Consider the following 22,638-nt stretch of genomic DNA (forward strand, 5'->3'; position numbering starts at 1 on the left):
GGTGTCCCCAAAGGTCTGGGGGTGTCCCCAAGGTGCCACCGTGGGTCTGGGGGTGTCCCCAAGGTGTCACCAGGGCTCTGGGGGTGTCCCCAAGGTGCTGCCGTGGCTCTGGGGGTGTCCCCAAAGCTCTGGGGGTGTCCCCAAAGTGTCCCCAAGGTGCCACCAGGGCTCTGGGGGTGTCCCCAAGGTGCCACCGTGGGTCTGGGGGTGTCCCCAAGATGTCCCCAAGGTGCTACCAGGGCTCTGAGGGTGTCCCCAAGGTGTCCCCAAGGTGCCACCCCCCGTCCAGGTGTCCCCAAAGCTCTGGGGGTGTCCCCAAAGTATCCCCAAGGTGCCACCGGGGGTCTGAGGGTGTCCCCAAGGTGCCACCACAGCCCTGGGGGTGTCCCCAAAGCTCTGGGGGTGTCCCCAAGGTGTCCCCAAGGTGCCACCGTGGGTCTGGGGGTGTCCCCAAGGTGCCACCAGGGGTCTGAGGGTGTCCCCAAGGTGTCCCCAAGGTGCCACCCCCCGTCCAGGTGTCCCCAAGGTGTCCCCAAAGTGTCCCCAAGGTGCCACCCCCCCTCCAGGTGTCCCAAGGTCGCCGTTGTCCCCTCCCCGCTGCCGCGCCCGGGGCAGAGTCCGGGCCGGGCGGTGCCACCTGCGCCAGGTGTGGCACCAAAGGTCCCCGGGTGTCCCCAGCCCCCCCCCGTGCCCCTTATCTGTCCCTTATCAGGGTCCGGCCTGGGAGGGGCCGGAACTGGGGAGGGGCCCCGGGGCTATAAAGGGACCCTGGTGGCACCTTGGGCACCTTTGTCACCTTTGTCACCTTTGTCACCGCTGCCGCCATGGCGTTCGTGCCCCCACCCGGGTACCTGCCCTCCTACAACCCGGTGGGTACCCCCGGAGGGGCTGGGGGCGCCCCCAAAATGGGGGGGGGGGGTCTATGGGGCATTTTGGGGTCCTTGGGAGGGACAATTTGGGGTCCCCGCCACCCTCCCAGTGACATCTGGGGTCCCTGTCACCCCCAAAATGGAGGGAGGGGGTTTGGGGGGGCTCTATGGGACATTTTGGGGTCCCTGTCACTCCCAAAATGGAGGGAGGGCGTTTGGGGGGGTCTCTGGGACATTTTGGGGTCCCCGTCACCCCCAAAAACGGGGGGAAGGGGCTGGGGGCGGTCTCTGGGAGATTTGGGGCCATTGTCACTCCAGGAGGGACATTTGGGGACCTTGACACCCCAAAAACCGGGGGGGGAAGGGGTCCCTGTCACCCCAAAAAATGGGGGGGAAGCGTCTGGGGGGGGGGGTCCCTGTCACCCCCCAGTGCCATTTTGGGGTCCCTGTCCCCCCATTGGTGACATTTTGGGGTCCCTGTCCCCCCAGTGCCATTTTTGGGTCTCTGTGCCCCCGTTGGGGACATTGGGGTCCCCCTGACGCCCCCAGTGCCATTTCGGGGTCCCTTTCACCCCCCAGTGCCATTTCGGGGTCCCTTTCACCCCCCAGTGCCATTTTGGGGTCCCCTGTTCCCCCCAGTGCCATTTTGGGGTCCCCCTGATGCCCCCAGTGCCATTTTGGGGTCCCTGTGCCCCCCTTGGTGCCATTCTGGGGTCCCTGACGCCCCCGTTTGTCCCCCAGCCCCTGCCCTACGTGGCCCCCGTGCCCGGGGGGCTCTGGCCCGGCATGGCCGTGTACGTGCAGGGGGTGGTGACCCCCCAGGCCGAATGGTAATGATGGGGTCCATGGGATCCACTGGGATCCACTGGGATCTGCTGGGAGGGACTGCGGGGGACTGGGGGGGACTGGGAGGGACTGGGAGGGACTGGGATCCACTGGGATCCACTGGGAGGGACTGGGAGGGACTGGGATCCACTGGGATCCACTGGGAGGGACTGGGAGGGACTGGGATCAACTGGGAGGGGATTTGGGGACATTTAGGGGGGGACTGGGGGCACTGGGAGGGACTGGGAGGGGATTGGGGGAATTGGGGACACTGGGGGGACACCTGAACCTGGTTGGGGTGGGGGTGGCGGGGGGACATTGGGTGACACCAAAGTGACACTGGGTGACACTGAGGTGACACTGGGTGACACTGTTACACTGGGTGACACTGGGTGACACTGGGTGCCCCAGGTGACACTCACGTGTCCCGGCTGTCCCAGGTTCCGCGTGAACCTGGCTGGGGTGGGGGTCCCAGGGTGATCCAGGTGACACTGGGTGACAATGGGTGACACTGGGTGACACTCAGGTGACACTGGGTGACACTGGGGGACACTGGGTGACAATGGGTGACACTGGGTGACACTGGGTGACACTGAGGTGACACTGGGTGACAATGGGTGACACTGGGTGACACTGGGTGACACTCAGGTGACACTGGGTGACACTGGGGGACACTGGGTGACACTCAGGTGACACTGGGTGACAATGGGTGACAATGGATGACACTGGGTGACACTCAGGTGACACTGGGTGACACTGGGGGACACTGGGTGACACTCAGGTGACACTGGGTGACAATGGGTGACAATGGATGACACTGGGTGACACTCAGGTGACACTGGGTGACACTGGGTGACACTGGGTGACACCGGGTGCCCCAGGTGACCCTGGAATGTCCCAGGTTCCGCGTGAACCTGGCGGCGGGCCCGCAGGAGGAGGCGGACGTGGCCCTGCACGTCAATCCCCGCTTCGGGGCCGGGCTCGCGGTGCTCAACAGCCGCCGGGGGGGGCACTGGGGGGACGAGCGGCGCCGGGAGCTGCAGCCGCTGTGCCAGGGGGGAGCCTTCGAGATGGTGATCAGCGTCACCCCGGAGGGATACCGGGTATGACAGAGGGGATTTGGGATCATTGAGGGGGGATTTAGGGGCTTTAGGGGATTGGGAGCCTTCGAGATGGTGATCAGCGTCACCCCGGAGGGGTACCGGGTACGGGAAAGGGGGTTTGGGATCATGGAGGGGGGATTTAGGGGCTTTGGGGGATTGGGGAGCCTTCGAGATGGTGATCAGCGTCACCCCCGAGGGGTACCGGGTACGGGAAAGGGGGTTTGGGATCATTGAGGGGGGATTTGGGGTCATTGAGGGGTTTGGGAGCCTTCGAGATGGTGATCAGCGTCACCCCGGAGGGATACAGGGTATGGACAAAGGGATTTAGGGGCTTTATGGGATTGGGGAGCCTTCGAGATGGTGATCAGCGTCACCCCCGAGGGGTACAGGGTATGGACAAGGGGGTTTGGGATCATTGAGAGGGGATTTGGGGTCATTGAGGGGTTTGGGAGCCTTCGAGATGGTGATCAGCGTCACCCCCGAGGGATACAGGGTATGACAGAGGGGATTTGGGATCATGGAGGGGTTTGGGAGCCTTCGAGATGGTGATCAGCGTCACCCCCGAGGGGTACAGGGTATGACAGAGGGGATTTGGGATCATGGAGGGGTTTGGGAGCCTTCGAGATGGTGATCAGCGTCACCCTGGAGGGGTACCGGGTACGGGAAAGGGGGTTTGGGATCATTGAGGGGGGTTTATGGGATTGGGGAGCCTTCGAGATGGTGATCAGCGTCACCCCGGAGGGGTACAGGGTACGGGAAAGGGGATTTAGGGGCTTTGGGGGGGGATTTGGGATCATTGAGGGGTTTGGGAGCCTTCGAGATGGTGATCAGCGTCACCCCCGAGGGGTACCGGGTATGGCAGAGGGGATTTGGGATCATTGAGGGGGGATTTGGGGATTGGGGAGCCTTCGAGATGGTGATCAGCGTCACCCCGGAGGGGTACCGGGTACGGGAAAGGGGGTTTGGGATCATTGAGAGGGGTTTATGGGATTGGGAGCCTTCGAGATGGTGATCAGCGTCACCCCCGAGGGGTACCGGGTATGGACAAGGGGGTTTGGGATCATTGAGAGGGGATTTGGGGTCATTGAGGGGTTTGGGAGCCTTCGAGATGGTGATCAGCGTCACCCCGGAGGGGTACCGGGTATGGACAAAGGGATTTAGGGGCTTTGGGGGGGGATTTGGGATCATTGAGGGGTTTGGGAGCCTTCGAGATGGTGATCAGCGTCACCCCCGAGGGGTACAGGGTATGGACGGGGGGATTTGGGGTCATTGAGGGGGGATTTGGGGGGTTTGAGGAGGATTTGGGGGTGTCCTAGGGGGGTTGGGGGCAGTTTGGGGTGGCCAAGGGGGGATCTGGGAGGTCCCTGGGGGGGTTTCGGGTCCTTAGGGGGGGATTTGAGGTCTTTAGGGGAAGATCTGGGGGGTTCTGGAGGTATTTTGGGGTGTCCTGGTGTATTTGGGATTTCTGGGTGGGTATTTGGGGTCTCCCAGGGCTATTTTGGGGTTCCTGAGGGTATATTCGGGGTATTTGGGATGTCCTGGGTGTATTTTGGGTATCCCAGGGGTATTTTGGGGTCCCTGGGTGCATATTTGGGGTGTTTTGGGGTGTCCCAGGGGTATTTTGGGGTCCCTGGGTGTATATTTGGGATGTTTTGGGGTCCCAGGGTGTATATTTGGGGTATCCCAGGGATGTTTTGGGGTCCCTGGGTGTATATTTGGGATATCCCAGGGGTATTGTGGGATCCCTGTGTGTATATTTGGGGTGTTTTGGGGTATCCCAGGGGTATTGTGGGGTCCCAGAGTGTATATTTGGGGTGTTTTGGGGTCCCAGGGTGTATATTTGGGGTATTCTGGAGTGTCCCAGGGATATTTTGGGGTCCCAGGGTGCATATTTGGGGTGTCCCAGGGATGTTTTGGGGTCCCAGGGTGTATATTTGGAATATCCCAGGGATATTTTGGGGTCCCAGGGTGTATATTTGGGATATCCCAGGGATGTTTTGGGGTCCCAGGGTGTATATTTGGGGTGTTTTGGGGTCCCTGGGTGTATATTTGGGGTGTTTTGGGGTCCCTGATCCCCTTTCCCCCCGTGCCCCCCAGATCCTGGTGAACGGCACCTTCTACGAGGAGTTCCCGCACCGGCTGCCCCCGGAGCAGGTGACGGCCGTGAACGTGGACGGGGACCTGGAGCTGCACTCGGCCTCGGTGCTGGGTGGAGGGGTGAGACCCTAAAACTGCCCTGGACCCCAAAAACGGCACCCCAAAAACCACCCCTGCACCCCAAAACCACCCCCGGGCCCTAAATCCAATCACAGACCCCAAAACGGCTCCTGTTCCCCCAAAACACACCTGGGAATCCCCCCCTTACCTGGGGCTGCACTCGGCCTCGGTGCTGGGTGGAGGGGTGAGACCCTAAAACTGCCCTGGACCCCAAAAACTGCACCCTAAAAACCACCCCTGCACCCCAAAAACGGCTCCTGTTCCCCCAAACACACCTGGGATCCCCCCTTACCTGGGGCTGCACTCGGCCTCGGTGCTGGGTGGAGGGGTGAGACCCTAAAACCCCCCTGGACCCCAAAAACTGCACCCTAAAAACCACCCCGGGCCCTAAAACCAATCACAGACCCCAAAAACTGCACCCCAAAAACGGCTCCTGTTCCCCCAAACACACCTGGGATCCCCCCTTACCTGGAGCTGCACTCGGCCTCGGTGCTGGGTGGAGGGGTGAGACCCTAAAACTGCCCTGAACCCCAAAAACGGCACCCCAAAAACCACCCCTGCACCCCAAAACCACCCCCGGACCCTAAATCCAATCACAGACCCCAAAAACGGCACCCTAAAAACCACCCCGGGCCCTAAAACCAATCACAGACCCCAAAACCCGCCCTTACAATCATCCTTGTGCCCCTAAAACCGCCCCCCAAACACACCTGGGACCCGCCCTTACCTGGGGCTGCACTCGGCCTCGGTGCTGGGTGGAGGGGTGAGACCCTAAAACCCCCCTGGACCCCAAAAACGGCACCCTAAAAACCAATCCTGGGCCCTAAAAACAATCACAGACCCCAAAAACTGCACCCCAAAAACAACCCCGGGCCCTAAAACCACCCCCGGACCCTAAAACCACCCTGAACCCCAAAAACTGCACCCTAAAAACCAACCCAGACCCTAAAACCAATCACAGACCCCAAAAACTGCACCCCAAAACCAACCCCCGGCCCCTAAAACCACCCCCGGACCCTAAAAACTGCACCCTAAAAACCACTCCCGGACCCTAAAACCACCCTGAACCCCAAAAACTGCACCCTAAAAACCACCCCCGGACCCTAAAAACAACCCTGGACCCTAAAACCCCCCTGAACCCCAAAAACCGCACCCCAAAAACCATCCCTGGACCCCAAAAACAACCCAGATTCCAAAATTCCACCCCTGGACCCCAAAATTTCACTTCTAAACCCCAAAATTCCTCCCCTGGACCCCAAAATTTCACCCCTGAACCCCAAAATTCCTCCCCCAGACCCCAAAATTTCACCCCTGAACCCTAAAATTCCACCCCTGGACCCTAAAATTTCACTCCTGAACGCCAGAATTCCCCCCCGCACCCCAAAACTCCTCTGACCCCCCCCTCTTCCCTTACAGGGAGCGTTTCCCCCGTGCGTCCCGGTGAGTCGGGGGGGGCCCCGGTGATTTTTGGGGGTCCCCAGGTGGATCTGGGGGTCCCCAGGTGGATTTAGGAGGTGCCCAGGTGGATTTTGGGGGTCCCCAGGTGGATTTTGGGGGTCCCCAGGTGGATTTTGAGTTCCCCAGGTGAGTTTTGGGGGTCCCCAGGTGGATTTGGGGGTCCCCGATGATTTTGGGGGTCCCCAGGTGGATTTTGAGTTTCCCAGGTGAGTTTTGGGGGTCCCCAGGTGGATTTTGGGGGTCCCCAGGTGGATTTTGAGTTCCCCAGGTGAGTTTTGGGGGTCCCCAGGTGGATTTGGGGGTCCCCAGGTGAGTTTTGGGGGTCCCCAGGTGGATTTTGGGTGGTCCCAGGTGGATTTTGAGTTTCCCAGGTGGATTTGGGGGTCCCCGATGATTTTGGGGTCCCCAGGTGGATTTTGGGTGGTCCCAGGTGAGTTTTGGGTGGTCCCAGGTGAATTTTGAGTTTCCCAGGTGAATTTTGGGGGTCCCCAGATGATTTTTGGGGGTCCCCAGATGATTTTTGGGGGTCCCCGATGATTTTGGGGTCCCCCCAACCTCTGTTTCCCCCCCCAGGACGCCCCCCAGGTCACCCCCAGCTACCCCGACTGTAACCTGCCGGTGAGTGGGGAGGGGTCCCCCCAAAATTCACCCAAACCCCGAAATTCACCCCTTCCCCAACAGGGGGGGTTCCCCAGGTGCGACCCCCACCCCACTGACCCCAAATTGTGCCCCACAGGTGATGGGGCAGCCCCCCACCCTCCACCCGGTGAGTTTGGGGGGGTTTGGGGGTCCTGGGGGGGTTTGGGGGGATTTGGGTGACTCAAGGGGGGATTTGGGGGTCCCAGGGGGTTTTGGGGTGATCTGGGGAGATTTGGGGGTCCCAGGGGGTTTTGGGGTGGCTTTAAGAGGGATTTGGGTGATTCAAGGGGGGATTTGGGGGGATTTGGGGGTCCTGGGATGGGTTTTGGGGGGATTTGGGGGGTCCCAGGGGGTTTTGGGGTGATTTGGGTGTTTTGGGGTGGCTCAAGGGGGATTTGGGGGGCTCTGAGGGTGGTGTTTGGGTCCTGGGGGTCTCACCCCACTCTGAGCCCCCCGTTTGTGCCCCCCAGCCCATCCCCTTCATTGCCACCATCCCGGGGGGGCTGATCCCCAAAAAAACCATCGTCATCAAGGGCTTCGTGCCCCACCACGCCAACAGGTACTGGGGACCCCCAGGACCCCCAAAATCCCCTCAAATCCTCCTCAAACCTCCCATCAACACTCCAGGACCCCCAAATCCCCCTCAAACCCCCCAAAATCCCCTCAAAATCCCCTCTGTCACCACCCCAGGACCCCCAAATCCCCCTCAAACCCCCCAAAATCCCCCCAAAATCCCCCCTGTCACCACCCCAGGATCCCCAAATGCCCCCCAAACGCCCCAAATCCCCCTCAAACTCTGCCACTGTCACCACCCCAGGACCCCCAAACCCCCCCTGTCACCACCCCAGGACCCCCAAATCCCCCTCAAACCCCCCCAAACCCCCCCTGTCACCACTCCAGGACCCCCAAATCCCCCTCAAACCCCCCCAAAATCCCCTCTGTCACCACCCCAGGATCCCCAAATGCCCCCCAAACGCCCCAAATCCCCCTCAAACTCTGCCACTGTCACCACCCCAGGACCCCCAAACCCCCCCTGTCACCACCCCAGGACCCTCAAATCCCCCTCAAACACCCCCAAATCCCCCCCAAACCCCTCAAACCCCCCCAAATCCCCCCCAAACAAAATTCTCCCCGACCCCCCAGGTTCTACATCAACCTGCGGGCGGGCGCGGGCGGGGACGTGGTGCTGCACCTGAACCCCAGGATGGACGAGGGCGACGCCGTGGTGCGGAACGCGCTGCTGGGGGGCACCTGGGGCCCGGAGGAGCGCGACCTGCCCTGCTGCAGCCCCTTCCAGCGCGGCTGCTACTTCGACGTGAGCGGGGACGGGTGCCAGGGGGCTGGGGACATCAGGGAGGGGTTTGGGGACATCAGGGAGGGGTTTGGGGACATCAGGGAGGGGTTGGGGACATCACAGGGGGACTTGGGGACATCAGGGAGGGGTTTGGGGACATCAGGGAGGGGTTGGGGACATCAGGGAGGGGTTTGGGGACATCACAGTGGGGCTTGGGGACATCACAGGGGGGTTGGGGACATCGCAGGGGGGCTTGGGGACATCAGAGAGGGGTTGGGGACATCAGGGAGGGGTTGGGGACATCAGGGAGGGGTTTGGGGACATCACAGGGGGGCTTGGGGACATCACAGGGGGGCTTGGGGACATCAGGGAGGGGTTGGGGACATCAGGGAGGGGTTTGGGGACATCACAGGGGGGCTTGGGGACATCAGGGAGGGGTTTGGGGACATCAGGGAAGGGTTTGGGGACATCACAGGGGGGCTTGGGGACATCAGGGAGGGGTTTGGGGACATCAGGGAAGGGTTTGGGGACATCACAGGGGGGCTTGGGGACATCAGGGAGGGGTTGGGGACATCAGGGAGGGGTTTGGGGACATCAGGGAGGGGTTTGGGGACATCACAGGGGGGCTTGGGGACATCAGGGAGGGGTTTGGGGACATCAGGGAGGGGTTGGGGACATCAGGGAGGGGTTGGGGACATCAGGGAGGGGTTTGGGACATCAGGGAGGGGTTGGGGACATCACAGGGGGCTTGGGGACATCAGGGAGGGGTTTGGGGACATCAGGGAGGGGTTGGGGACATCAGGGAGGGGTTGGGGACATCAGGGAGGGGTTTGGGGACATCACGGGGGGCTTGGGGAAATCAGGGAGGGGTTTAGGGACATCAGGGAGGGGTTTGGGGACATCAGAGAGGGCTTGGGGACATCAGGGAGGGGTTTGGGGACATCACAGGGGGGCTTGGGGACATCACAGGGGGGCTTGGGGACATCAGGGAGGGGTTTGGGGACATCAGGGAAGGGTTTGGGGTCCTCAGAGAGGGGTTGGGGACATCAGAGAGGGGTTGGGGACATCAGAGAGGGGCTTGGGGACCTCACAGAGGGGTTTGGGGTCCTCACAGAGGGGCTTGGGGTCCTCACAGAGGGGTTGGGGACCTCAGAGAGGGCTTGGGGTCCTCACAGAGGGGTTTGGGGTCCTCACAGAGGGGCCTGGGGTCCTCACAGAGGGGTTTGGGGTCACGGCCAGGGGAGCAGGGACGGGTTCGGGGTCTGGGGAGGGGCTCTGGGGTGACTCTGGGGGTCCCTGCGGTGGTTTCAGGGTCTCTGGGGTGACTTTGGGGTCTCTGGGGTGACTCTGGGGGTCCCTGCGGTGATTTCGGTGTCTCTGGGGTAATTTTGGGAGTCTCTGAGGTAACTCTGGGGTCACTTTTGAGTCTCTGGGGGTGTCTGGAGTGACTTTAGGGTCTCTGGGGTGACTCTGGGGGTCCCTGCGGTGACTTTGGGGGTCTGTGGGGTGACTTTGGGAGTCTCTGGGGCACTTCGGGCGTCTCTGGGGTAATTTGGGGGTCCCTGAGGTGACTCTGGGGGTATCTGAGGTGACTCTGGGGGTCTCTGGGGCACTTTGGGGTCTCTGGGGTAATTTGGGGGTCCCTGGGGTGACTCTGGGGATCTCTGGGGCACTTCGGGGTCTCTGGGGTAATTTGGGGGTCCCTGAGGTGACACTTGTCCCCCGTTCCCGTCCCCAGCTGTCGATCCGCTGCGGGAACCATCGCTTCAAGGTGTTCGTCCAGGGGCAGCCGCTCTTCGATTTCCACCACCGGGTGCCAGCCGGGCCCCACGTGGACGTGCTGGAGATCGAGGGCGATGTGGTCCTGTCCTACGTCCATTTCTGACCCACAAGTGTCCTGTCTGTGCCCTAGAACTGCCCTGCAACAGCCCCATTACTGCCCCATAGCTGCCCTGTAACTGCCCCATTACTGCCCCATAGCTGCCCTGTAACTGCCCCCCTCAAATGCCCCCCATTATCCTCTCCCAACACTGACCTCAATAAAGCTGCTCCTGCCTGCTCCAGCTCGGGAGACTTGAGGGGAACATGGGTGGGGAAGGGTGAGGGGAAAAGAGAATCGTGAGGGGAGAAAAGGGCGGGAATCATGAGGGGAAAATGGGTGGAGAACCTGAGGGGAGAAGAGAGAGAAATGTGAGGGGAAAAGGGGGGAAATGTGAGGGGGAAAGGGGGTGAAACGTGAGAGGAAAGAGAGGGAAATATGAGGGGAAAAGAGAGGAAAATGTGAGGGGAGAAAAGGGCGGGGATCATGAGGGGACAAGAGAGAGAAATGTGAGGGAAAAGGGGGGGAAATGTGAGGGGAAAAAAGAGAGGGAATCATGAGGGGAAATGGGAGGGAAATGTGAGGGGAGAAGAGAGAAATGTGAGGGGAAAATAAAGGGAAATGTGAGGGGAGAAAGGAGGGGAAATGAGAAGGGGAAAAGAGAAGGAATCGTGAGGGGAGAAAACTGTGGGAAAATGTGAGGGGAGAAAAGAGCGGGAATCGTGAGGGGAGAAAAGGGCGGGAAGCGTGAGGGGAGAAGAGACAAAAATGTGAGGGGAAAAGAGAGGGAAGTGTGAGGGGAGAAAAGAGGGGGAAATGTGAGGGGATAAGAGAGAGAAATGTGAGGGGAAAAAGGGGGGAAATGTGAGGGGAAAATGGAGGGAAATGTGAGGGGAGAAGAGAGAAATGTGAGGCGAGAAAAGGGCGGGAATAGTGAGGGGAGAAAAGGGCGGGAATCGTGAGGGGAGGAAAGGGCGGGAATTGTGAGGGGAGGAAAGGGCGGGAATCGTGAGGGGAAAAGTGGGAAATGTGAGGAGAAAAGTGGAGGAAATGTGAGGGGAAAAGGGAGGGAAATGTGAGGGGAAAAGGGAGGGAAATGTGAGGGGAGAAAAAAACAGGAATCGTGAAGGGAGAAAAGAGTGGGAATTGTGAGGGGAAAAGGGAGAAAACGTGAGGAGAAGACAGAGGGAAATGTGAGGGGAACAAAGAGGGAAATGTGAGGGGGAAAGGCCAGGAGAAAACGCAGAAAATGTGAGGCAAAAAAGAAAAAAGTGAGGGAAAAAGGGTGGGAAAGGGGAGAGAAAAAAGAATGGTGAACATGGGGGAAAACCCCCAATACAACTTAGGGCCCCTGCACTCACATTTTACCCCAAAATTATTCCTTCCATCACTTACAGACACCTCATGTTTTACCCCCACAATTGCCCTGACCCATCCAAAAAAATCACCTCAATTTTACCCCCAAAATGTCCCTTCCCAACAATCTCATTTTGACCTCAAAATGGTAATTCTGTCCCCTCAAGATTATCTTGTTGGCTGTACCTGGGGAAAAAGTGAGGAAAAACTCCAAGATCCCAGAGGTTGGTTTTTTTTTTTTTTTCAGCAATATTTTAATTACAGGACAAAGAAGCTGCTACGTGAATATATATTTATATAATAAATCCGTAAAGTTATAAAGGAAACCGGAATTTTCTGCTTCCCGTCAAAATTTTCCAGGATCAGGCGCTTTATTAGGTGGATTTCTCATAATTTTCCTCATTTCTCTTAATTTTTAGTACTTTTCCACAGTTCTCCTTATTTCTCTCTTGATTTTTCTCCTTACTCTCCTTTATTTATCATTATTTTCCCATATTTTTTCTGTATTCCTCCAGATTTCTCTATGATTTTCCTCATTCCTCTCCTAATTTTTCCACATTTTTCATTTCTCTTTATTTTTTTCCTAATTTTCCATTTCTCTCCGCATTTTTCCTCCTAATTTTTTTCCGCGCTTCGCATTTCTCACCCTTTTTCCCTATTCCCCCCTTATTTCCCCCCCTTTTTTTTTTTTTTTTTTTTGGTCCACAAAACGCTGCTCCGAGGCGGGAATGTGAGTGAAAAACCTAAAAAAAAACCCCCCTAAAACCCCGAATTTTTCCCCATAAATTACGTGAGAAGTGGGGGAAACGCGAGGGGAGAGGGAACCCTCGGGCTGCGCCGCTGATCCCGTGGAAAACAGCGGGAATTTCTCTTTTTCTCTCTCTTTTTCTGCCTTCTCGTTACCAAAAATAACCATTTCCGGGCGCGGCCAGGCCCCGCGGGAGGCGGAGCCCGAGGAAAAGTGGGAATTGCACCCCGAAATATCCCAAGATCAATCAACTGTTGCATAGTAGGAGGCGGGCGGGGGGGGTTTGGGGATCCTCGGGGATCCTGGGGGACCCTGAGGGATCTGGGACCATCAGGGATCCTGGGGGACCCTCAGGGATCTGGGACTGTCAGGGATCCTGGGGGACCCTGGGGGATCCAGGACCATCAGGGATCCTCGGGGATCCTGGGGGATCTGGGACTGTCCGGGATCCTGGGGGACCCTCAGGGATCCTGGGGGACCCAGGACCATCAGGAATCCAGGATCCTCAGGGATCTGGGATCATTGGGGATCCTGAGGGACCATTTGGGGATCCAGGACCATCAGGAATCCAGGATCCTCAGGGATCTGCGATCATTTGGGATCCTGGGGGATCCAGGACCATTGGGGATCCTGGGTCCTCGGAGATCCTGGGGGATCTGGGATCACTGGGGACCATCAGGGACCATCAGGGATCCTTGGGTATCCCAGGGGACCCTTGGGGATCTGGCACCATCAGGGACCATCGGGGACCCTGGGGGACCCTGGACTGTTGGGGACGGTCGGGGACCCTCGGGGATCCTGGAGGGTCTTGGGGGATCCTGAGGGATCCGGGACCGTTGGGGATCCCCGGGGGATCTGGGACTGTCGGGAATCCGGGATCCTCAAGGATCCGGGGGGGACCCTCGGGGATCCCTGGGGCGGGGGGGGGATCTGGCACCATTGGGGACCGTCAGGAATCCTGGGGGGTCCTGGGGGATCCTGGGGGATCCCGGGGGGTCCTGGGGGGTCCCGGGGGTCCGGGGGATCCCCGCTCAGAGGTCGCTCTCGCCGTAGAGCGCCGTGGAGAAGGATTTGTAGTCCAGGGCGCCGGGGACGCCGTCGGGGCCGGCGTAGGGCGCCATGCGCGCGATGCAGTACTCGGCCTGCGCCGCCGGCAGCTCCCGGCGCAGCTCCGCCGCCGTGATGTAGTTCTGGGCACAGACAGGAGGGGGCAGAGAAACGGGGGGATAAACGGGGGGATAAATGGGGGGGATAAACGGGGGAAATGGGGGGAAAAAATGGAGGGGAAAATGGAGGGGGAATGGGGGGGGAAATGGGGGAGATAAACGGGGGGGAAAATGGGGGGAAAAGGGAGGGGAAAATGGAGGGGAAAATGGGGGAAAATGGAGGGGGAATGGGGGGGGAAATGGGGGAAAAAGGGGGGGAATGGGGGAGATAAACGGGGGGAAATGGGGGAAAATGGGGGGGAAAATGGAGGGGGAAATGGGGGGAAAATGGGGAAAATGGGGGGGAAATGGGGGGAAAATGGGGGAAATGGGGAGGAAATGGGGGAAATGGGGGAAAAGGGGGAAAAGGGGGGGAATGGGGGGAAAAGGGGGGCAAAATGGCGGAAAACAGGGAAAAAAACAGGTAAACGGGAAAAATGGGGGGAAATGGGAAAATGGGGGGAAAATGGGGGGAAAACGGAGGGAAAGGGGGGAAACAGGAAAATGGAGGTAAACGGGAGAAAAATGGGGGTAAAACGGGCGGAAAATGGGGGAAAATGGGGTAAAACGGGGGGAAAGTAGAGGAAATGGGGCAAATGGGGGAAAGACAGGGAAAATGGGGAAAAACAGGGGGAAAATGGGGAAAAAAAATGGGGAAACCCGGGGGTTAATGGAGCCCTCAGCGATCCCACCAGGGGCAGGTGAACGTTGCAGCAGCGGTGCCCAGACCCCAGCCCACAGCCCCCAGCCTCTCCCAAGGGTTCCGCTGTCCCTCCCAGCCCCGTGCCCACCTTGTCCCCGGCCAGCACGCGGAAGCTGTTGATGACCTGCTCGGCCGTGTCCGTGTCCGTGGTCTCCCGGGACATGAAGTCGATGAAGGCCTGGAAGGTGACGCTGCCGCTGCCGTTGGGATCCACCACGGCCATGATGCGCTGGAATTCCGCGTCGCCCTGCGGGGACAGGCGGCGTCGGGGGCTCTGCTGCCTGCCCAGGGCTGCTCCGGAACCTTCCGGAGCCCCCGGAATGCGGGAGATGCTCTGCGGTTATGGGGGGGACCCGCAGCCACTTCCTCATCCCGCCGCGGGGATGGGTGGGGAAGGGAGGGAAAAATGGAGGGGAAAAGGAGGGAAAATGGAGGGGAAAAGGAGGGAAAATAGATGGAAAAAAGGATGGAATAAAGGAGGAAAAAAGGATGGGAAAATGGAGGAAAAATAGATGGAAAAAAGGATGGAATAAAGGAGGAAAAAAGGAGGGAAAAATGGAGGGAAAAAGGATGGAAAAAAGGAGGAAAAAGGATGGAAAAAGGATGGAAAAAAGGATGGAATAAAGGAGGAAAAATAGATGGAAAAAAGGATGGAATAAAGGAGGAAAGAAGGAGGGAAAAATGGAGGGAAAAAGGATGGAAAAAAGGAGGAAAAAGGATGGAAAAAAGGAGGGAAAAAGGATGGGAAAAAGATGGGAAAAAGGATGGAAAAGGGATGGAAAAATGGAGGAAAAAAGGAGGGGAAAAAGGATGGAAAAAGGATGGGAAAATGGAGGGGAAAAGGATGGAAAAGGGAGGAAAAAAGGATGGAAAAAAGAGGAAAAAAGGATGGAAAAAAGGATGGAAAAAGGACGGAAAAATGGAGGGGAAAAGGAGGAAAACATGATGGAAAAAAGGAGGAAAAAGGAGGCAAAAAGGAGGCAAAAGGAGGAAATCAAAGGTGAAAAGGCAGGAAAAGGAGGAGGTTACCAGGCCAGATCCTGCAGAGCCCAGCAGGGCGCGGAAATCGTTGGAGTCCGTGCGGCGCTTGGGCTGCCGGGAGGAGGAGGAGGAGGAGAGGAAGAGGAAGAGGGAAAGGGAGGAGGGAGAGGGAGAGAAAAGCAGAGAATCCGTTAGAGGAGAAAACCGGCCCAGGAAAGGATGGAAGGAAAGGGAGGAAGGAATTCTGGAAGGAATTTAGGAATTTAGGAAGGAATTTAGGAAGGAATTTAGGAAGGAAGGAATTTAGGAAGGAATTGAAGGAAGGATGAGGATGAGGATGAGGAGGAAGCAGGCAGTACCTGCCGGTCGTTCTCCACGTCGTAGCCCAGGCTGATCAAACAGGCCTTGAACTCCTCAGGACCCAGGGCACCGCCGTGGTCCTGGGCAAACACAGAAAATGGGGGAAAATGAGGGAAACCAGGAGCAGCTCAACCCCAGCTCCATCTTGGGCTCCATCTTGGGCTCCATCTTGGGCTCCATCCCAGCTCCATCCCAGCTCCATCCCAGCTCCACCCCAGGCTCCATCCCAGCTCCATCCCAGCTCCATCCCAGCTCCACCCCAGGCTCCACCCCAGGCTCCATCCCAGCTCCATCCCAGCTTCATCCTGGGCTCCATCCCAGCTCCATCCCAGCTCCATCCCAGCTCCATCCCAGCTCCATCCCGGCTCCATCCCAGCTCCATCCCAGCTCCATCCCGGCTCCATCCCAGCTCCATCCCAGCTCCATCCCGGCTCCATCCCGGCTCCATCCCAGCTCCATCCCAGCTCCATCCCAGCCCCATCCCAGCTCCACCCCGGGCTCCATCCTGGGCTCCATCCCAGCTCCATCCCTGCTCCATCCCAGCTCCATCCCAGCCCCATCCCAGCTCCACCCCAGGCTCCATCCTGGGCTCCATCCCAGCTCCATCCCAGCTCCATCCCAGCTCCACCCCAGGCTCCATCCCAGCTCCATCCCATCTCCATCCTGGGCTCCATCCCAGCTCAATCCCAGCTCCATCCCAGCTCCATCCCAGCTCCATCCTGGGCTCCATCCCAGCTCCATCCCTGCTCCATCCTGGGCTCCATCCCAGCCCCCCAGGATCCCCCGGGATCCCCCGGGATCCCCGACCTTGTCGAAGTGGTTGAAGGAGGCGCGGAACTCCTGCATCTGCTCCTGGCTGATGCCCTTGGCGTCGCGGGTCAGGATCTGGTTCTCCACCTCGTTGATGGTTCGGGCGATTGTGGTCAGCAGCTGCTCCCAGCCCACGCGCAGGTGCTGCAGCCCGGGGGAAAAGGAGCACCCTGAGCACCTGAGCACCCCGAGCCCCCCGAGCCCCCCGAGCCCCCCGAGCACCCTGAGCCCCCTGAGCACCCCGAGCACCCTGGGCACCCTGAGCACCAGAGCACCCTGAGCACCCTGAGCCCCCTGAGCCCCCTGAGCACCAGAGCACCCTGAGCACCCTGAGCACCCTGGCAGGGATCCAGGGCACGTGGCGTGGTCCTGATCCCTCTGAATGACCCCAGTTCTGTGAGAGCCCAGCTGGAACCCCAGCTCTGGAGCACCAGGGCCTGCTGCCCACCCTGAGACCCCCAAATCCCCTCCCTGGGACCCCCCAAATCCCCTCCCTGGGACCCCTCCCTCCCTCCCCAGTCCCAGCCCCTTGGGATGACCCTGAATCCCCTCAGGATGACCCCAAATCTCCTTGGGATGACCCCAAACCTCAGTGACCCCAAACTCTGAGGGACGACCCCAAATCCACTTGGAATTCCCCCCAATTCCCTCAGGACGAGGTTGAATCTCCTTGGGTTTACCCCAAACCCCACAGGATGACCCCAAACCCTGAGGGACAACCCCGAACCCCCTCAGAGTGACCCCAAATCCCCTTTGGTGACCCCCAAACCCCTCTGGTGACCCCCAAATCCTCTCTGGTGACCCCCAAACCCCTCTGGTGACCCCACGGGCAGGCCCCACCTCCATGGTGTAGTTGGAGTGCTGGTTGTCGAAGATGAGCGCCTCCTGCACCAGCTGGTGCTGCTGCTCCAGCAGCTCCAGGTTGGGCTTGTACTCCACGATGTTCTGCTCGTACTCCTTCAGGTGGCTCAGCTGGTCCTCCAGGGTGCCGTTCATCTCGATGGAGATGCGCCCGATCTCCTGGGGACGCGGCCACGGCGGGGTTGGTGCGGGGCTGATCAACCCCAATGATCCCGGCCCCACTGGATCCCACCAGGGCAATTCCAGAGCTGATCAATCCCAATGATCCCGGCCCCACTGGATCCCACCAGGGCAATTCCAGAGCTGATCAATCCCAATGATCCCAGATCCCACCGGGGCAATTCCAGGGCTGATCCCAACCCCACCGGATCCCACCAGGGCAATTCCAGAGATGATCAACCCCAACGAGCCCGGCCCTTCCCAGAACGATTCCAGAGCTGATCCAAATGATCCCGGCCCCACCGGATCCCACCAGGGCAATTCCAGAGCTGATCCCAATGATCCCAGATCCCACCAGGGCAATTCCAGAGCTGATCCCAACGATCCCAGATCCCACCAGGGCAATTCCAGAGCTGATCCCAACGATCCCAGATCCCACCAGGGCAATTCCAGGGCTGATCAACCCCAACGATCCCAACCCCACCGGATCCCACCAGGGCGATTCCAGAGCTGATCAACCCCAACAATCCCGGCCCTCCCGGCACCTCCCACCGGATCATCCTGGGGTGATCCCAGAGCTGATTCCACCATCTCCACCATCTTCACCATCCCTCCATCTCCACCATCCCAACATATACACCATCCCACCATCTCCAGCTCCACCATCTCCACCATCCGTCCATCTCCACCTTCTCCATCTCCATCTCCACCATGTCCACCATCCCCATGTCCACCATGTCCACCATGTCCATCCCACCATGTCCATCCCACCATGTCCACCATGGCCCCCAGTGCTCCCAGTGCCCCCAGCGTTCCCGACCTCCATCTTGGTCTGGATCCAGGGCCCCACGCGGTTGGCCTGGTTCCCAAACTGCCTCCTCAGGTGCTCGTTGGAGTTCTGCCGGTTCTGCTCCTCCTGCAGCGCCTGGTCCCGCTTGGGCACCAACTGCTGCACCTGGGAACGCGGCAAAACGGGGGAAAAACGGGAAAAGGGTGGGAAACCCTGATGGGAAACTGGGAAACTGGGGAAAAACGGGAAAAGGGTGGGAAACCCTGATGGGAAACTGGGAAACTGGGGAAAAACGGGAAAAGGGTGGGAAACCCTGATGGGAAACTGGGAAATTGGGGAAAGGGTGGGAAATGCTGATGGGAAATGGGGGAAAAACGGGAAAAGGGTGGGAAACCCTGATGGGAAACTGGGAAATTGGGGAAAAATGGGAAAAGGGTGGGAAACCCTGATGGGAAACTGGGGGAAACTAGGAGAAATGGGAAAGGGATGGAAAACCCTGTTGGGAAAGAGGAATAATTGCAGGGAAAGGGGGAGAACTGCAGAACAAGGGGACAAAACAGTGAGAAAGGTGGGAAAAAGGATGGGAAAGGTGGGCAAAAATAGAAAGAAAGATGGGAAAAGGGTAGCAAAAGGTGGGAAAAAGGTGGGAAAAGGGCGGGAAAAAGGTGGGAAAAGGGCGGCCAAGGGCGGGAAAAGGGCAGGAAAAGGGTGGGAAAAAGCAGGGAAAGGTGGGAAAAGGGCGGGAAAAGGGCAGGAAAAGGGCGGGAAAAAGCAGGGAAAGGTGGGAAAAGGGCAGGAAAAGGGCGGCCAAAGGAGGGCAAAGGGCAGCCAAGGGTGGGAAAGGGGCAGGCAAAGGGCGGCCAAAGGTGGCCAAAGGAGGGCGAAGGGTGGCCAAGGGCAGGAAAAGGGTGGCCAAGGGTGGCCAAGGGTGGCCAAAGGGCGGCCAAGGGTGGCCAAAGGAGGGCAAAGGGTGGCCAAGGGCAGGAAAGGGGCAGGCAAAGGGTGGCCAAAGGGTGGCCCAAGGGCGGCCAAGGGTGGCCAAAGGGTGGCCAAGGGTGGCCAAGGGTGGCCAAAGGGCGGCCAAGGGTGGCCAAGGGGCAGGCAAAAGGTGGCCAAGGGCGGCCAAAGGGTGGCCAAAGGGTGGCCCAAGGGCGCGCAGCTGCCCCGTACCCGCTCCCACTTGGAGTTGATGACCTGGGCCGTGACCGACGTGTAGGGGTTGCTCCCCGGCAGCTGCAGCCCCTGCAGCTCCGCCAGGCGCTGAGCCTCCCCCTGGATGCCCAGGATCGCCTCCCGCTCCCGGTCCGCGTCCCCCAGCGTCGACTTGAACTGCTCGTGAGCCGCGATCAGACCCTGAGGGACACGGGGGGCAATGAATGATGGCATGGGAGCACTGCTCAAAGCCTCCTCCACTGAAACAGCCACTGAATCAATTCCACTGAATCATCCACAGAATCATCCACAGAATCAACTCCACTGAATCAACTCCACTGAATCATCCACAGAATCATCCACTGAATCAACTCCACTGAATTGTTCCACAGAATCATCCACAGAAATCACTCCACAGAATCATCCACAGAATCAACTCCACTGAGTCAACTCCACTGAATTGTTCCACAGAATCATCCACAGAATCAACTCCACTGAGTCAACTCCACTGAATTGTTCCACAGAATCATCCACAGAATCGATTCCACAGAATCAATTCCACAGAATCATCCACAGAATCAATTCCACGGAATCATCCACAGAATCAACTCCACTGAACCATCCACAGAATCAATTCCACAGAATCATCCACAGAATCAATTCCACAGAATCATCCACAGAATCATCCACAGAATCATCCACAAAATCAACTCCACTGAATCAACTCCACTGAATCAATTTCACAGAATCATCCACAGAATCATCCACAGAATTAATTCCACTGAATAATTCCACAGAATTAATTCCACTGAATTGTTCCACAGAATCACTTCCACTGGATAATTGCACAGAATTGTTCCACAGAGTAATCCCACAGAATTATCCCGCAGAATAATAATTCCACAGAATTATTCCTCAGAATTATTCCACAGAGTAATCCCACAGAATAGTTCCACAGATTTATTAGTCAGAATTATTCAACAGATTTATTCCATTGAATTATTCCACAGATTTATTCCACAGAATCATTCCTCAGAATTATTCCACAGAATTAATTCCACAGAATAATTGCACAGAATTAATTCCACAGAATTATTCCACAGAATTGTTCTACAGATTTATTCCTCAGATTTATTCCTCAGAATTATCCCACAGATTTATTCCATTGAATTATTCCACAGATTTAATTCACAGAGTTATTCCTCAGAATTATTCCACAGAATTAATTCCACAGAATCGTTCCACAGAATTTATTTCACAGAATAATTCCACAGAATCATCCACAGAATAATTCCATAGAATAATTTCACGGAATTATTCCTCAGAATAATTCCACAGAATAACTGCACGGAATTGTTCCACAGAATTAATTCCACAGAATAATCCCACAGCATTATACCACGGAATTATCCCACGGAATTATTTCTCAGAATTATTCCACAGAATTATTCCATAGAATTGTTCCACAAGATTCCTCAGAATTCCACAAAATAATTCCACAGAATTCCTCAGAATTCTTTCTCAGAATAATTCCACATAATTCCTCAGAATTCCCGGGAACTGCTCCATCCCCAAAGCTCCATCCTCCACCACAAGCTCAGCAAGAAAACACCCCAACGCCACCAGAGAACACCCTGAAAATTATAAATATATAAATATATATAATTTTAAATGATTTTTGGGAGAGGAGCTGGGGTCTGGGCCTTCCCACCTGGATCTCCTCGATGGTGTGCACGATGAACATGTCCTGCAGGTCCTCCATGGCGCTCTCCATCCAGTTGTTGAAGGGCGCCGCGCGCTTGGCGTACTCCAGGTGCAGCTCGTCGATGGTCTCCAGCTGCTTCTCCATTTTCTGGGGACAGAAACGACAAAATTGGGATCAGGGGTTGGGATCCAGGGGTTGGGATCAGGGGTTGGGATCAGGGGTGCAGCTCGTCGATGGTCTCCAGCTGCTTCTCCATTTTCTGGGGACAGAAACGACAAAATTGGGATCACAGGGGATGGGATCAGGGGTTGGGATCCAGGGGTGCAGCTCGTCCATGGTCTCCAGCTGCTTCTCCATTTTCTGGGGACAGAAACACCAAAATTGGGATCTGGGGTTGGGATCCGGGGCTGGGATCCAGGGGGATCCGGGGATGGGTTGGGATCAGGGGTTGGGATCCAGGGAGGGGATGCAGGGGTGGAATCCAGGGTTGAGATCCAGAGGCTGAGATCCAGGGATGGGATCCAGGGTTGGGATACAGGGATTCATTGGGATCCAGGGGTTGGGATCCAGGGTTGGGATCCAAGGATGGGATCCAGGGGTGTTTGGGATCCCAGGGTTGGTCGGGATGGGATCTGGGGTGGGATCTGGGGCCGTTTGGGATCCCTGGACCAACCTCGAGGGCCTCGCGGCGGCTGTGGGTCAGGGAGCCCAGCAGGTCCCACTGGTCACAGATCCCAGGGTTGGGATCCAGGGGTGTTTGGGATCCAGGGGTGTTTGGGATCCAGGGTTGGGATCCTGGGGTTCACTGGGATCTGGGGCTGTTTGGGATCCCATCCCTCCCCACGGGATCCCTGGACCAACCTCGAGGGCCTCGCGGCGGCTGTGGGTCAGCGAGCCCAGCAGGTCCCATTGGTCACAGATCTTCTGGCACCGCGCGTTGACGCTCGGAGAGTCGTAGTAATCCAGCTCACTGGGGAAAATGGGGAAAATGGGGGAAAATGGGGGAAAAATGGGGGAAAAATAGGGGGTAAATGGGGAAAAAATGGAGAGGAAATGGGGAAAAACCAAGGGAAATGGGGAGAAATGGGGAACAATAGGGGGTGGTTTTGGGTTCCTGTACTTGAGCTCGTTGGCAATGACTGGGGTTTGCTTTGGGGTCACTTTGGGGTGTTTTGGGGTCCAATTTGGGGTATTTTGGGTTCCTATACTTGAGCTGCCAGGTTTTGCTTTTGGGGTCGCTTGGGGGTGTTTTGGGGTCCAATCTGGGGTGTTTTGGGTTCCCCTACTTGAGCTCCTGGGGGTTACTTTGGGATCCAATTTGGGGGTGATTTTGGGATCAAATTTGGGGTATTTTGGGGGTGTTTTGGCTCCCATACTTGAGGTCCTGGGCTATGACTGGGCTTTGTTTTTGGGGACACTTTGGGGTGTTTTGGGGTCCAATCTGGGGTGTTTTGGGGTCCAGTCTGGGATGTTTTGGGTTCCCATCCTTGAGCTCCTGGGCGATGGCTGGGCTTTGTTTTTGGGGACACTTTGGGGGTGATTTTGGGGACACTTTGGGGGTGTTTTGGGGTCCAGTTTCAGGTG

General features: G+C 57.8%; 2 protein-coding genes across 16 annotated transcripts in view; one reads left to right on the forward strand and one right to left on the reverse strand.

Moving 5' to 3' along the window:
- Positions 1 to 3,891: 3,891 nt before the first annotated feature.
- On the forward strand, positions 3,892 to 10,506 carry LGALS4 (galectin 4). Its single transcript, XM_071418832.1, has 8 exons — positions 3,892 to 3,938; positions 4,895 to 5,014; positions 6,431 to 6,454; positions 7,046 to 7,090; positions 7,209 to 7,238; positions 7,582 to 7,670; positions 8,255 to 8,426; positions 10,144 to 10,506. The coding sequence occupies exons 1-8, from the start codon at positions 3,906 to 3,908 to the stop codon at positions 10,288 to 10,290; spliced, it is 660 nt and encodes a 219-aa protein (XP_071274933.1). The 5' UTR covers positions 3,892 to 3,905; the 3' UTR covers positions 10,291 to 10,506.
- Positions 10,507 to 11,805: 1,299 nt separating this feature from the next.
- The window catches only part of ACTN4 (actinin alpha 4), a 35,821-nt gene continuing 24,988 nt past the window's right edge, over positions 11,806 to 22,638 (reverse strand). For 5 of the 15 annotated variants that reach the window (XM_071418826.1, XM_071418827.1, XM_071418824.1 and 2 more), the window contains 10 exons: positions 21,916 to 22,024; positions 21,061 to 21,201; positions 19,368 to 19,550; positions 18,228 to 18,362; positions 17,228 to 17,407; positions 16,385 to 16,531; positions 15,577 to 15,657; positions 15,266 to 15,328; positions 14,325 to 14,483; positions 11,806 to 13,518 (listed from right to left, as the gene is read on the reverse strand). In XM_071418826.1, coding sequence (XP_071274927.1) covers positions 13,360 to 13,518; positions 14,325 to 14,483; positions 15,266 to 15,328; positions 15,577 to 15,657; positions 16,385 to 16,531; positions 17,228 to 17,407; positions 18,228 to 18,362; positions 19,368 to 19,550; positions 21,061 to 21,201; positions 21,916 to 22,024 — 1,357 coding nt within the window. In that variant the 3' untranslated portion in view covers positions 11,806 to 13,359. The remainder of the gene's footprint in view (positions 13,519 to 14,324; positions 14,484 to 15,265; positions 15,329 to 15,576; positions 15,658 to 16,384; positions 16,532 to 17,227; positions 17,408 to 18,227; positions 18,363 to 19,367; positions 19,551 to 21,060; positions 21,202 to 21,915; positions 22,025 to 22,638) is intronic. The other 10 variants (XM_071418829.1, XM_071418830.1, XM_071418828.1 and 7 more) reach the window with 8 other exon arrangements.

Source organism: Agelaius tricolor, unplaced genomic scaffold (genome assembly GCF_023055355.1).
Source record: "Agelaius tricolor isolate 1412-34295 unplaced genomic scaffold, bAgeTri1.0.p SCAF_90, whole genome shotgun sequence".
Lineage (NCBI taxonomy): Eukaryota > Metazoa > Chordata > Aves > Passeriformes > Icteridae > Agelaius > Agelaius tricolor.